Source organism: Passer domesticus, chromosome 2 (assembly GCF_036417665.1).
Source record: "Passer domesticus isolate bPasDom1 chromosome 2, bPasDom1.hap1, whole genome shotgun sequence".
NCBI lineage: Eukaryota > Metazoa > Chordata > Aves > Passeriformes > Passeridae > Passer > Passer domesticus.
This window is the reverse complement of record NC_087475.1, coordinates 113473618-113488066: the sequence shown is the minus strand read 5'-3', so window position 1 is coordinate 113488066 and position 14449 is coordinate 113473618. Positions and strand designations below refer to the sequence as shown.

The 14449-nt window shown below is 41.2% G+C and overlaps 1 protein-coding gene across 3 annotated transcripts in view; it reads left to right on the top strand.

Annotated features, from left to right (window-relative positions):
- Positions 1-14449, top strand: part of JAM2 (junctional adhesion molecule 2) — a 41858-nt gene that overhangs the window by 18239 nt on the left and 9170 nt on the right. For all 3 annotated transcript variants that reach the window (XM_064410858.1, XM_064410859.1, XM_064410857.1), the window contains exons 2-5: positions 5321-5386; positions 7995-8108; positions 9575-9727; positions 12755-12960. In XM_064410858.1, coding sequence (XP_064266928.1) covers positions 5321-5386; positions 7995-8108; positions 9575-9727; positions 12755-12960 — 539 coding nt within the window. The remainder of the gene's footprint in view (positions 1-5320; positions 5387-7994; positions 8109-9574; positions 9728-12754; positions 12961-14449) is intronic.

Below are 14449 nucleotides of genomic sequence, written 5' to 3'. Positions count from 1 at the left end.
CCAAACAGAAAAGGCTGATGAGACAATAATTTATAAATTTTTTTTCTACATGTTGGACACCTAGAAAGGTTTGCTTTTGAAATGTTATCAATTGTTAACTGCTAATAGTCTCAGAATAAAATGCTCCTCCCTATCATGAAGGAAGATGCTATTTCAATAGATAAATGTGATTTGTTAACTATTGGCATCTAGAATATGGAGGAAGAGGGGGCAAGAGGGGTATTGTTCTAGAAATATGGTTTGGGTAGAAGTCACATGTTAATTTTTTCCCCATAAATCTAAATAGGACCTAATAGGTTAAAAAGAAAAATACTAACTAATTCCAGGCTATTCTAGACCTAGCCTGAGCAAAAAATAAAGGAGCTGGGCTGTGTATGGACTTGCAGGAGAAATGATTGCTTTGGGAGGAGCTGGAGAAATGGTTTCCTTCTCTGGTTTCAATAGGGTGTAAGGCGGCTTATACAGAGGATTTTAAAAATTTCTTTCTATACAGTTCAGTAGGAAAGTTTTCTTTCTTGAAGGGATGGAAAAAATTTCTAAGTTCTATTTGTAATGCAAATATCTTTTTGCTATTTCAGTATTCTCAGAGTACGTAAATGTCATTGTTAGAATTCTTCATGTCTTATATATTTCATATTATAAACTTCTGATTATAACTTTTGGGGTAACATAAAGTGGATAAAATTGAAACATTACAGAGAGGATAGCTATACACAATTTGGATCTTTTGGTAATATGCACACTTGAAAATTCACTTTACACTGTCAAGTGAGTCTGTGTTCCTTTAGACACAAGAATTGTTGGACATGTATTTGGAAGGGAACATGAGATAGCAAGAAAGAACCACAGAGAATCCATGTTGGAGCAGGCTCCTGGCAGTAACTGTGACCTATAGAAAGCAGCCCATGCTGGAGTAGGGGAGAGCATGCAGAGGAAGGAGCAGCAGAGAAGAGCACATTCACACAACTACTGTTTTAAGCTGGCAGTAAATTTAATTATTTTTTCCTAAATTTGGTCTGTTTTGCCTGTGATGGTAACTGCTAACTAAACTCCCTGACTTTCTCTTTCCTGTCTTTCTCTTGACCCACGAGGTTTTAATCTTGTTTTCTCCCTGGTCATGTTGAAGAGAAGGAGTGAGAGAGCAGCCGTGTGGGTGTCCAGCAGCCACCCAAGGTCAATGCACCACAATTTACAGTGAATGAATAACTGAACTCTTGCTACAGTGCCAGGGCCTCAGATACCATTTCTGAGTGTTGCTTCATGACTCAGAGGCAGTGGTTATAGACATCTGTAGAACTGTAATTTGTATTTCTAAAGGATGCTGAAAAAAAACTCTAGAAAATTAAGGAGGGAAAAGGCCATAGGAACAGAATGAATGAAGAATTCCTTCTGTTGTGTTGGACTTAAACTATAAGGAATGATCTTTAACTGAGAAGAAAACTGTGATAGGGCACTATGGTGTATGGGATCAGTGCTGTTTAATATCTTCATTATTGACACAGACAAAGGGATCGAGTGCACTCTCGGCAGATTTGCTGTTGACACCAAGATCAAGATGAGTGGTGCTGTTGCCGCACTTGAAGATTTGATTGTCATCCAGAAGGACCTGGACTAGCTCAAGAAATGGCCCCTGGGAATGTCATGAGATTTAAAAAGACTGAATTCAAGGTGCTCCACCTGGGTGAGGCAAACGCCTGGTATTAGTCTAGGCTGGGGGATGAACAGAGCAGCCCTACAAGAAGGACTTGGGGGTGCTGGTGGGTGAGAGGCTGGACAGGCCCCAGCTGTGTGCACTGGGAGCCCAGGAACCCCCCGTGTGCTGGGCTCATCCAAAGCCCCGTGGGCAGCAGGGAAGAGGGGATTCTGTCCCTCTGCCTGACTCTGGTGAGACCCCATCTGAAGTGCTGCATCCAGCTCTGGGCTCCCAGCATAAAAAGCACATAGACCTGTTGGAGCAAGTCCAGAGGGCCACTAAAATGATCATGGGGATATGGCATGCCTCCTGTGAAAACAGCCTGAGAAAATTTGGGCTGTTCACCCTATGAAAGAGAAGGCTCTGGGAACACCTTCTTGCAGCCTTTCTGTACTTACAGGGGATTTATAAGAAAGAAGTGGACAAACTTTTTAGTAGGGCCTGTTATTGGTTAGAACAAGGGGTAATGGCTTAAGCCAAAAGAGAGTTGATTCAGACTAGCTATAAGGAAGAAAGTTTTTACAGAGTGGTGAAACACTGACACACATTACCCAAATATTGAGTGGATGCCCCATCCCTGGAAACATTTGAGGTCAGGCTCTATAGGGCTCTGAGCAACCTACTCATGTTGAAGAAGTTCCTGCTCATTTGTAGGGAGCTTGAACTAGATGACCTTTAAAGATCCCTTCCGACACAAACCATTCTGAGATTCTATGATGATACCTTCAAACAATCAAAACTTTGAGCACTGAAAGCCCAAATGGACTCACTCAAGGCAGAAGTGAGGCACTAACTTCAACAAAAGTAATCGACTCTTAAAAGAAAGCCATAAGAATCAAGAGATTGTTAATTTGTTTCTGTCCACAGGTCAAGACTAGATATTCATCTGCTAGGGGGTGTGCAACTCTTTCCCCATTAAGCAGGGGAAAGGGAAATTAATAATTTATGGATGGACGAAGGAGGTCTGTGTGGTTAAGAACATCTAATCTTGCTATTTTCCTAGTTTCTATCAGTCAAAATAAGATTGTTTTTAACCAAGCCAAGTTTCTAAACATTCATGGAAACAAATTCTCAGTTCTTGTCCATATCTTCTATAGCAATTGTTCAGTTGGCTGATGCAGATGGAGGAAATAGAATGCATTAGAAGTGTCTGTGCTGTCTTCAAAACTGGTACTAAGCCAAGAGAACTTGAGATGCTTTTAGGAAAAAAAAAAAAAAAGTACACCAGTGTAAAGAACTGTGTTCAGTTGTTGTTAAGCACTTGCTAGCCTGATGTGGGTTAATTGTAATACCTGTGCCCAACTCCTGGTAGCTGGGTGGAGGTTGATGTGGATCTAGTGGTTATTTCACTTGTTCTTTCTGGAATTTCAGTGTTCCCAATACATGAGTGTGAGGAACCAATTTAATTTTGAGCTCTGTCTTAATATTATTTGAAATTACCAAAGGTGTGGGGGGAGGGGCTGTACAAGTGCAGGAGGCAGCTAGAAGAAGATGGAAAGCCCCGTCTCCCAGGAGACTTTTCCTGGCAGCCATCTCACATCTCACATAAAATAGGCAGTCAGCAGGAGACCACTAAGGACACTGACCTCCAGAGAGGTTCTCCAGTCAGATGGTGAAAGGGCAATGGGCTGCAGTGGAATGTTGGGCTGGGCCAATGACCTCCCTTCAGCATTGCAGACCTTGGGAGGAGCCAGGGGGGTATAAAAGGAACTGTGTGAAAAGCTTTGGAGCTTTTTTCATTTTGCCCTGACTAGCTGGTTATTTTGCCCCCATTTTTGCCTTCACTGACCCTTGCTTGCCCTCGCTCTCTTGCTGTCCGGGCTGGGCACTTGCTGACCACTTCCTCCCACTTCATCTCCCTCCCGTGCTCAAGCTGTCGCCCATCCTGCCTGTGTTCCTGCCCGATGCTCTCTTTGCTTCATCTCCCTGCCTGCCTTGTCCCTGCCTTGTCCCTGCTTCCAACTCTGCATTGCTGATCCAGCCTGTCGCCACCGTCTCCACCATGACCCTGCCCAGGGTTCTGCACCTCCTGCCCGAGCCCTCTCACCTCATGTCTGGCTGCCTGTTTATGCAGGAGCTGTGCCTTTGCTCCGGGAGCGCCAAAGGCTCCCCACGGCAGGGAACGTGCCCACGCCACCTGCCAGCGGGATGTCAATGGCCCACTCTGAGGTTTTGGTGGTAAAACCCATTTTTTCTCTCAGTCAGCCCCCTCTCTTTCTCTCCCCATTCTTTTTCCTTCTCCGTGTTCATTTTCTGTCTTTTCTAGTCTTCCTTAGTAGGGCAACATGCTTTTCACTACCAATAAATGGTTCTCACTCGCCTATGCTTTAAAATAGTTTAAAAATCTGCAATATGGACCCACATAACCCGTTTATTACAATTAAATGCCCATTTTATCTTTGCTGCCTACCACCGAAAGCAAACATCAAGTCAGATGGACTGTTTAAAACATAATCCTCACTGCAATTGTATTTATTTTTATGCTGTGAAACTGTGTAATTACTGCTTCATTTTTAAATTGTTAATTGTCGTATTTCTTTTTATCTTTTCTTTCTAACAAAAAAAAGGGTGAATTGTGGTGTTACATTTAGTTAAATGGTATGCTCTGTCTCACTCATTGAAAATGTACGGTTCATTCCAAGCCTGTGGTCCTGCCCTGAAGTCTCATGTGTCTGTAATCCCATTGGCCCAAATCTTATTCCGCACCCACTTTGAATCTCCCTGTTAAGCTATGCGAGGGAGACCAGACTCTCTCTTGGCCCCTTTTCTCCCTAAGCTCTCCCTCTCTCCCCGTTCCCCTCCTTTTCCTTCAGAAACCATGCTGTTCCCGGGAATGGAACCCCAATAAACTCATCTAATCAGCACCCTCAGAAGCCGTGTGGAGTCTCCTTGCCTGCCTGCTGCTGCCAGCGAACTCACAGCCTAGGGGTCCCTCCAGGGACTCCCCCGGGAGCCCCCTCAAACGAACTGCAACACTTTTCACTACCAATAAATGGTTCTCAGATATAATACCTGCCTCGTTTCACGTAATTCCATCCTCAGCCATCTGTTTTAGAACCACCCCCTGCAGTTCCCCCTTAGTGGAAGGCAATAATGAGATGTCCAAGAGTGTATGGGGATTTTTTTTCTTTCTTTGAGTTAAAACTAGATAAATCTTGATTGTCTTCCTTCCCATTTCAAGAAGAATTTGGGATAATTGCCAATTACTGTACATATTTTTACCCTGTAGAATCTCTAAGTGGTATTCTTCAGAAATATGCATGCCTTGATAATAAGAATGTTATGGACAATACACTTATGGATTCATAGATGCCTCCCCAGTTATAAACAGACATTGCCATAGTATAAAATGTTTACTGTTTATATAGATCTTGTTACCTGCAAATATTATGCCACTGTAAAAAAAGAAATATTACTTATTTTTTACAGATGCCAGAACCTGGAGAAAAAAGATCAACTGTTCAAGGCCAGCCCTGGTCTAGCTCTTAGTTTGTACTCTTTCTCATAGGCAATGTCTAACTTGTACAGTGTGAGGAGGTCTCAAAAATATTGCTTGAAGCTGCCAAAGCACATGTGAAGTCACAAATGTTTATTGCTAAATTGTCTTTTTTTGCTGTCCCCTTGCAGATCCTGGTGTGTCTGGAATCTCCATTGAAACAGATAACAAAAATGTAAAAGCAGAGGAGTTTAAAGGTGCAGTATGGGCATTGTTGTGATAATTTTTTATATACACACAATACATGCAAACTATGTATACAGAAGCTGGGTGGCTATTGAGGTTTTCTTCCTCTCCAGAGATCCTTTTCCACCTCCCCTGTTCTGTGGTTCTATGACTTGCTTGTCAGTCCTGTAACTTCTGCCTGGTTTCCTTCCACACAATATTATGAGAGCTGATGGAAAGGAGAAACATTAAATATCTTACAAGACAGAAAAGTGAGGGAATATAGAGAACAGATATAAGTTAGTTAATTGTAGGTAGTAATAATAATAATAGCTATTTTTACTTGTCAGTAGCTGTAATGGCTGTTTACATAGTTATATATGTGTATATATATATACATGTCATGTATAAAATAGCAAATTACTTCCAATAATGGGGTGGAGAGCTTACAGAGGCAAAGAGGAAAACCTGTTTGCTGGATAGATGAGAAAGGGGAGTACTGTTGTGTGAGGTTTGTGGGTTATGTGGGTTTGGGTTTGGTTTTTTTCCATTTGATTGGAGTGGAGAGAGGTGGGAATTTGGGATTAAAAAAAACATGTTCTCTGAGCTTTAAACCTTATTCAACTTCTTGAGGTAATAATAATAATAATAATAATAATCTCTAAAACTGCCATCTGGACTTCTGTTAGGTATTCTTCTCTTGACAGAATGCATTTAGAGCTCAAGACAGGCAAAAGCAGAGAGAAATGCTTCAGCTAATATTAAAACTTGATTAAGTTCTGTCTTTTTATATGGTATATGGCTTGCATTTTTTCTTTTGCTATTTGTACGTTGAATGGAATCAGTTTAGCACAGCCCAGATGCCAGGCCAAATTCTCCCTGTGTAGCAGCACTAAGGGATGGTGGGGCCCATAGACAGTTATTCCACTGAGTGCAGCTGGTCTGAAATGCATTTTCCTTTCCTCCTCTAACTCCTCTTACTGTAGAGGAGGATGGTCAGGCACTGGGACAGGCTCCCCGGGGGAGTTGTCATGGTACCAAGCCTGAGAGAGCTCAAGGAGCATCTGGGTGACACTCCTAGTCATGGTTTTGTTTTAGGTAGTTCTGCAAGGAGCAGGGAGTTGGGCTCACTGGTTCTTAGCATTCCTTCCAACTTGAGATATTCTATCACCAATGATAGCCTCCAGACCAGATGTAAATCCAAATTAAATATTGTGCAGATCTCTCCAAGATTCCAGAGGGCTTTTGCAGGCCTAGCAGTACCAGTGCTGATGCACAGTATCCTGTGGACCAACCTTAATGCAAGTCTGGAAAATACCTCTCCCTGACTCCATTACTATGGGAAAAAGCAGGATAATTTTATTTTATGTTGTCTCTGTTCTGTGCACACTCCCTTTCTTCCATCCATTCCTTTTCTCTGAATAAGATTAGTGGGTGGGCATCAGTGCTGGGTTTTTTTTCTGAAACAAAAACATGTGGCATGCAAGAAAGGGGCAGCTCATTTGAGACAGAGGTGACTTGTTCAGCTGAGAACACTTCAGCTGAGCTGTCTCTGTGTCAGCTAATAAGAGACCAGCTCATCTGACAAGCCAGCTGTCACAAGGCCAGTAGCAAAAGCAAGCTGAGCTTGAATGATGGTTTTTCTTTGTTGGAAGGATACAAAAACAAAATGGGAAGGAAACTAGCAAATCTTAAGATTCAGGAAGCCTCCACCCATACATTCAACCTGAAGTCAGGAACCTCAGACTTCCTGAGTGCACAGTATGTTTTTCAAAACAGCCAGTGCACGTGTAACATGTTTCTGGCAAGGAATGTCCCCCTGCCTCTATTTTTCTTTCAAGTCTGGATATTTTTTTCCCCTGTGAGGTATCACCAAGGCTACCAGTCTGGGTTTTTGTTTCTTTTCAGAGCAGACCTAGGAAATCAGACTCTGAAGGGCAAGGGAGTAGATCTGTCTGTAGCTCTTAATTACCTTCCAGCCTCATTTGTTTAGGCTGGAAAGGAGGACGATGGTTGATTGTGTTTGAGCAGTGCATGTTTGCATTATGGAAGCTAGACAGGCCTTGTCAAAACTATAAAGGCTTTTGCTCAGGATATTGTGGCCTGTATTGGAAAATTAGTGGCTTACAGGTAGCAAGGTCTATATTGCATTTGTTTCTTTAACCATCTTACTAGAATATTTTTCATCTCCATTAAGTTATACATTTAAACAGAAAAGCTATTGATACTGAACTCAGAATGGTAATTCAAAAAATATGTTTATAACAAGGTCAGAGTCCCTTATTTTAGGGGTGATCTGCTCAGAAATGTTTAAACTAAAATGAAGGTAGTAATAAAAAATCAAAGTAGATATTCCCATGTTAGATGGGGAAAGTAATAAACCCTATCCAGCATGGGAATCCCCAGCATCTGAAGTTTGACCCAAAAGCCACTGAAGTATAAGAAAATTACTGTTTTCTTTTTCCCCACTGTGTTTGTAAATCTGGAGAAGCATCACTTTGAGAAGTAGATCTGGCCATTGCTGACTGTACAAGTTCTTTTGAAGGATGAACATGAATTTCATGGAGCCTGAATGTATACCAACACAGTACTAAAATCTCTAATTTTCCCTTTTGTCTTCATTTTTTTTCTTCCCTCTAGAGGCTATTCTTAGTTGCAAGCACAAATTTTCAAAAGGGATGAGTTTAAGAATAGAGTGGAAGAAAATCCAACCTCAAGGAGTCTCATTTGTCTACTACAATAGTGAATTTACAGGTACAGTACTGCAATCAGATGGTTTAACATGTCATTCTCTAGCATAGCTATTGGCTCTTTCTTGGGGAACAACATCAAGAATAAGACTGAACAAGAAGGCTCTTGACTGTTCATATAGAAGAGCTGTCATTTTGAGAAAGAGAATTCTTCTCTGGGGAAAAAAAAGGGCATTTCTTTATAAAATCATCAATTATTAGTTACCTTTTAAGTTAAATATAATAAAATTAAAGACTAAGAAAAATGGTACTGCAGATTCCTTGGGATTTTTCAACAATGAAATTACATGTGGATGTAAACTCCCCTAAACTACTGCAGGCTCTGCACTCTTATCCTAAAAAGAGGTTTCTGAAGCCTCCTGTAAAGCAGGAGGCTTAGATATTAATAATGCAGCATTTTTTATATACATAAAATATAAACTCAGCTGTATATTATAAATTATTTGTATTCTTTTCAGAAGTAGAATTTCTCTTTGCATGTTTTGAAAAGGACTTACTTAAGCTTTGTGTGTTGGAGAACATATGGGTCTCTGTCACACTGTACGCAATAAATTAAGGTTGAGAAGTAAAATAAAAGAAATTTTGTTAATTTGTAGAACTTGCAGATATGTTGACCTTGATGAACTTGGTTTTTTCCTGCATGTATTTAATTTAGAGAAACACTAGAACTCATGCTTCTGTGTGTGCATGTAACTTTCATAATAAGCTGTAGAATTAAAAAAACTTCTTCATTGTTAGAAGTCTGATGGCAGTATTGTTGCTAAATCCATCAAGTTTTTTCTTGCCAAGTTAAAATGTCAAATACTCTGCTGTGGTCTCACTCGCAACTTTTTCTTTAAGGTAATTAAGTTAGTGATTGCCATGTCTCTAGTGAAAAGGGATGTCTTTCAGTCACATTACTACTGCTATACATATTTTCTGGAAACACCTGCAGAAAAATGCATTCCATCTTCCAAGTGGATAATGTATGGCAGGTGGAGCTTTTTTGAATTGAGGGTGGTTTTCTGGACTAAATGGAAGGTTCATACTGTTTTGAGAAGGGGATTACATATTGCTCTTTTCTGATAGGTAACTAACACTGAACAAATGAGCAATAGTTTCATGTAAAATATCAATAAATTGTATATGATTTCAGAATAAGCCAATGAGCCACAGATATTTGCTTCAGACTGAAAGAGGGGAAATTCAGGTTAGATATGTAGAGGAAATATGCAAAGGGAAATCTTCCCTGTGAGGATGGTGAGGAACTGGCACAGGTTGCCCAGAGAAGCTGTGGCTGCTCCATCCCTGGAAGTTCCAGCCTAGGTTGGATGGGGCTTGGAACAACCTGGTCTAGTGGAAGGTGTCCCTGCCCATGGCAATGAGGATAGAACCAGATGATCTTCAAGGTTTCTTCCAATCCAAATCATCCTGTGATTCTATGAATCTGTAAGCAAAGAGCAGAAACCTCTCTGTCTGTTCTCCCTAAAGGTGATCTTCAAGGCCGAGCAGAGATGCTGAATACAGGAATCCGAATTAGGAACGTGACTAGAAGGGATTCCGGGACCTACCGCTGTGAAGTCAGTGCCAAGAGTGAAGAGGGGCAACGCCTGGGAGAGGCTACTATTACTCTCACAGTATTGGGTACAAACTTTATTACTTAGGCTTTTTAAAGAAACTGGATGGTGGGGTGTTGGGATGTTGAAGGTAGGGTTGCCCACACAGTGTGTGGCTGCTGGGTTTTTGGGTCTTCTTCAGGCTGGGTTTGTAAACACACTTGCACATGAACATTCTACAACATCACAAAACAGCTTGGCAAAAGTCACACTTGCATTAGAAAGGGACATAACTAGGGTTTTATTAAATCAAAGTGAGTTTCAGTTCTCAAAACTGAAGTCGCTCAGTGACTGAGAATCTGGATAAGATGATCATGGTGTTTGGCACTGGAAAGTCAGCATCTGTCAACACTTATCAAATATTCATAAGCAGAAGTTCGTTCCAATATGCTAGAGTCTTGTCCTGGTTTTGGAAGGAGAGAGTTTTTGTGCAATGACAGCCAGAGAACTGACAATCAGTGGACTTTATTTAGAGGAGAGATGGTGGTGCCTGCTGGGGAGCAGTTTTCTTTGTGGGTCTTTGTTTTCTTTCCCAGTTAAGGAATTGATGGAAAAGTGAATGCTGAACACATTGTTCTCACATTGGGTTTGGAATTTGTTGCACTGGATGAGTGGTAGAGGCCAATAGTTTTCCTTTTTTAGCTGTACAGGGACAAAAGAAAATACTTGCTTTTGTAGATTCTATATTTGTCCTATTAAAACTAATAATAATTGATCATTCAAAATTATACATAAAGTTTATAAGTTCTTCATAAAAGATGATAAATGCATGAACTTCTGATTAGCATCAACAATGAGGTAACCCCACTTTCTTCTACTTTCTCAACAGCTTTCCTGTTTTAAATGTGCCTTCTTAATTTAAAGTTGAAGTCTTCAAGGGCCAAGGAGAAAGGGTGGGGGGAGGGCATGTGTTGCTTACTAACCTTTTTGAAAGTTAATATGAATTAGTATTTTATTTGGTTTTCTTTATTTCTGCTTTTTATCTTAAAATCAACCAAGGAAAAATTATCAATACTAGTTAAGGTGTCAGTTGTTCTTTAAATGTTCCATGGATTCCTCTTCACCATTATTTTTCCTCTATATAATGTTAAGTACCAAAAAATTTAAAAAATACGTTTCTTTTTTGTTCACATATTAAAAATCAAAGAGATGTTCATCTTCATAGGAGAAGGAACAAACAGTTCTCCTGCATATGTGTGGGGTAATGTTAATTTTTAATTTAAACTGGAATGTAGTAAACAATTAGTTTTGGTCCTCAGACTGGGGTTTATAAAGTGCCTATGATGACTGCTGATGTCTCGGTGAATGTTTCTGACATTCACTTCTCAAACATTTACTCCTTTTAATACAAAACCTCTTTTTGCTCTTCCTCACTTCCGTTTTTAAATACTAGGGTAGGGAAGGGGCCAATTGCTGGACTACAGATTCCAAGTTATCCCATCTCTGTCTGTGAACAAGAGGTTGCACACAAGAAAGAAAGTGAAACAAACTCTCTGGGGTTGGATGAAAATGAGCAGATTGGAGACAGGATGACACAGCATATGGTGGGGGAAGGCTGGCAGTAAGCACCTCTTTCATTTTTAGCAACTCATAAATTTTACTGTGCTCTCAGTAGCAGGATTGTGCCTTACAGCCCTTCTCCTCCACTTCATTTCATTGATGTGGTAGTTATCAAACGTGCACAAGTACTCATCTCCTCACAATGACTGTCAGACTGCTCTCATGTTGTCATGATCCCATTAGTAAAGTTCTTAGAAATGCCTCTGCCCAAATCAAGGCGCAAATGAGACCATATATCAGTGACAGTAGTATGGGTTCATTTAATAGTAAATATATGAGAGAAGGAGAGAGAGAGAAATAAGAAATAGGTGGGAGGGACAGAGAGTAACAGGGACAGAATAAGGAAAATTATTCTTTTTTACCACCACTCCAGGGATCTCAGTGATGTTTCACTGATCCTCTCCAGCTGGTCTTCTTGGTGGTGAAGGTCCCCCCTGAAAGCACAGAATCTGATTGGTTAATATACACTCAGGCTAGGTAGGAAAATCCAGGCTTCTCCCTTGGGGGGCAGGGGGAGTTTGCCACTGCCTCTTACAGCAGACTGGGTTTGTTGCATCACGTGCAGTGCTGTGGCACAAGCCTTCAGGAATGACTCTGGGGAGCACTTTAGGGGGCCTTTGATGGATTAAGGCACCCCCTCAGCTGCCTCCCACGTGAATGTCCTGTGGATGTGGCCTTCCCAAGGTAGGGGGTTCCATAGCCAGGTTGTGTAAGGGAGGATGGGTTCCCTGCCCCTGTGCAGAGGTTACAACACGCCAAAACCTCCTCCCCCACCTTGGCTGGGGGGGAAATCTGTGCAAACCCGCTCCCAGCAAATGGGCCAGTGACAGCTATAGCTGGTCTCCAGCTGCACCGATCATTAGGCCATAAGAGACACCAATTTGACCAGCCTAGCTCGCTAGAGAATAAGGAGTAACAAGTGCCCAGGTTTGAAGCTGACAGGCTGAATTCAAGTTCAAACAAGGGGATCCCAGCCAATGCCTCTGAACCAGGAATGCATCCATATCATTGGCCAGTGAGCAGAGTTAAGACCTTTGACCAATAATATCTGTAAGCGCAGGAAAATTCAAAGCCTGCACAAAGAGGGCACACATCAATAAACTCTGGCTGTTGCTGCATGAACCTCAGTGTGTGTATGTTGCATTCCTGTCTCCCCCTTCAGTGACAGGCTACGGCCTTCCTCATCCCAAAGCAAGCCGGAGATCATTCTTAGCACGGCTGCTGGGTTTGGCTCACATTCTTTTCCTTGTTTATTTGCTTGTTTCAGGGTATTGAAGAATGAGTTTTCACTTTATTTAATCTCAACACTTTGACTTCCAGTCCAAAGTCCAAGTCAGGTATCTTCAGGGAGTCTTCTTTGGTTGTAGCTTCTTTATACAGTTTTTGTTATAATGGGCAAAATTTTAGATCAATGTTTGAGGCATGAACTATTTCAGACTCTGACACATGTGGACAATATAAGTACATGTGTAACAAGTTCAATTTCACTGTCCAGTTGCTCCGACTACTCCAGTGTGTGAGGTACCCAGCTCCGCAATGACAGGAACGGTCGTGCAGATGAGTTGTAAGGAAACTGAGGGCTCCCCTCCATCTGAGTACCAGTGGTACAAGAATGGTGTTGCCTTGCTGGAGAAGACAGGAACAGGCAGTGCTAGAGCAGCAAACATAACTTACACCATGAATAGAAAGTCTGGCACTCTGGTAAGTCTAATAACCAACTCTGTCATAGATAACTATCAAGGAGACCAAATTTACTGTTCAGTGAAGTGATGCATGGGGGTCTAAATCCAAAAATTCACAGGGTCTTTGTTGGAGGTCAGTGTCATGCTGCAATGTGCTGAGAAATGTAGAAGGTGGTTTCTGTCTCAAACCAGTGACAATCCATAGACATTGAATGATACACCAACTGGGTGAGGTACAAGGCTGCAGTAGCGATAACTGAGAATCTAGAAATATATGACAAATTTTACCTTGTCAGTTGGTAAACTAGTGCCAGGTGAGAATGAGGTTTCAGTATGGCAGCAGAGATCTATTTGACAGAACCTTAAAATTTGGAATAGTAGCTTCATACACTTCAAGGGGAGTGCAGCACTCAGGGCAGTACAGGATCTCTGAAATCCAGTGCAATTCACAAGTTCCCATCCAGGACCTGTGAAGTCAGAGGGGATGAGTTGGGACTGTAAGTAAGCTTAGTTCTTCATTTTAGTTGTAGTTTGTTTTGTGGGTTGTGGTGTTGGGTTTTATTTTCCTTCAGAGCTGGCTGTCTCTCTCATTCTTCCCCCATTAGCTGATCCTTCAAAAGAACTTGATGCTACTTAGGGAGCTGAGATTTTTCAGAAGTAAAGAGTTGTTCTAAGAGCACTACTCTTGTGCAAAACTAAACATGGAAACTGAAGTATGACTAAGCATTCAGATGTTCTGAATGCTCATCATAGAAATCAGGTCACTTCTGAAAATATCGAAGTATGGCATACATTAAAAATAAACCGTTAACAAGTCTAATAATTAAGAAAATAAAAATACTGGAATTGTCATGAGGTCAGTTTCTATCCATCTCTTTGTTACAGATCAAGTGAGAGCTTTAGAAAAGCCCTGCCTTAGGCTTAGATTTTTTTGCAGCAGCTCTACTTAGGTGACCTGCACCTAAATCGCTCTGGCTCACAAGTTCTTAAGAGTGGACAGTTAGGTCTGTTATAAAATGAGTTACTTATTGAATTGGCAGAAAGTAACAGACAAGAGGCCTTAAACAGTTACTGATTACACAGTGTAAAATATAAGAACTACTAGTAGATTACATAAAACAGTGCATGAAATTAAGGTACCTTATATTACAGCTAGCAAGGGAATAGTATAGGTTAGGAGTCAATATAACTTACCACGAAATTGCTGATAGCATACACAGAGTCCTTACACTCAGCCCCCAGGAGAGTAACCACAAAGTGGGGCCCTGACTTTGAGGGGGATACCCCACACATTTCCAGGGAATATGCAGATTTCTGCTTTGTGAAAATATGGTGTAGCTTTTATAATTTGTAAAGTGAAGTGTATGTCAGTCAGAAATTCCAGTCAGAAATTCCAATATCTCTTTCCATATCTGCTTCCACAGCAAGATGTTTACTGTCAGCTGAAAACATCAATCCCATGGCAATGAAATAATTCACTACAAGATAAACTGTCCTGATTGAGTTAC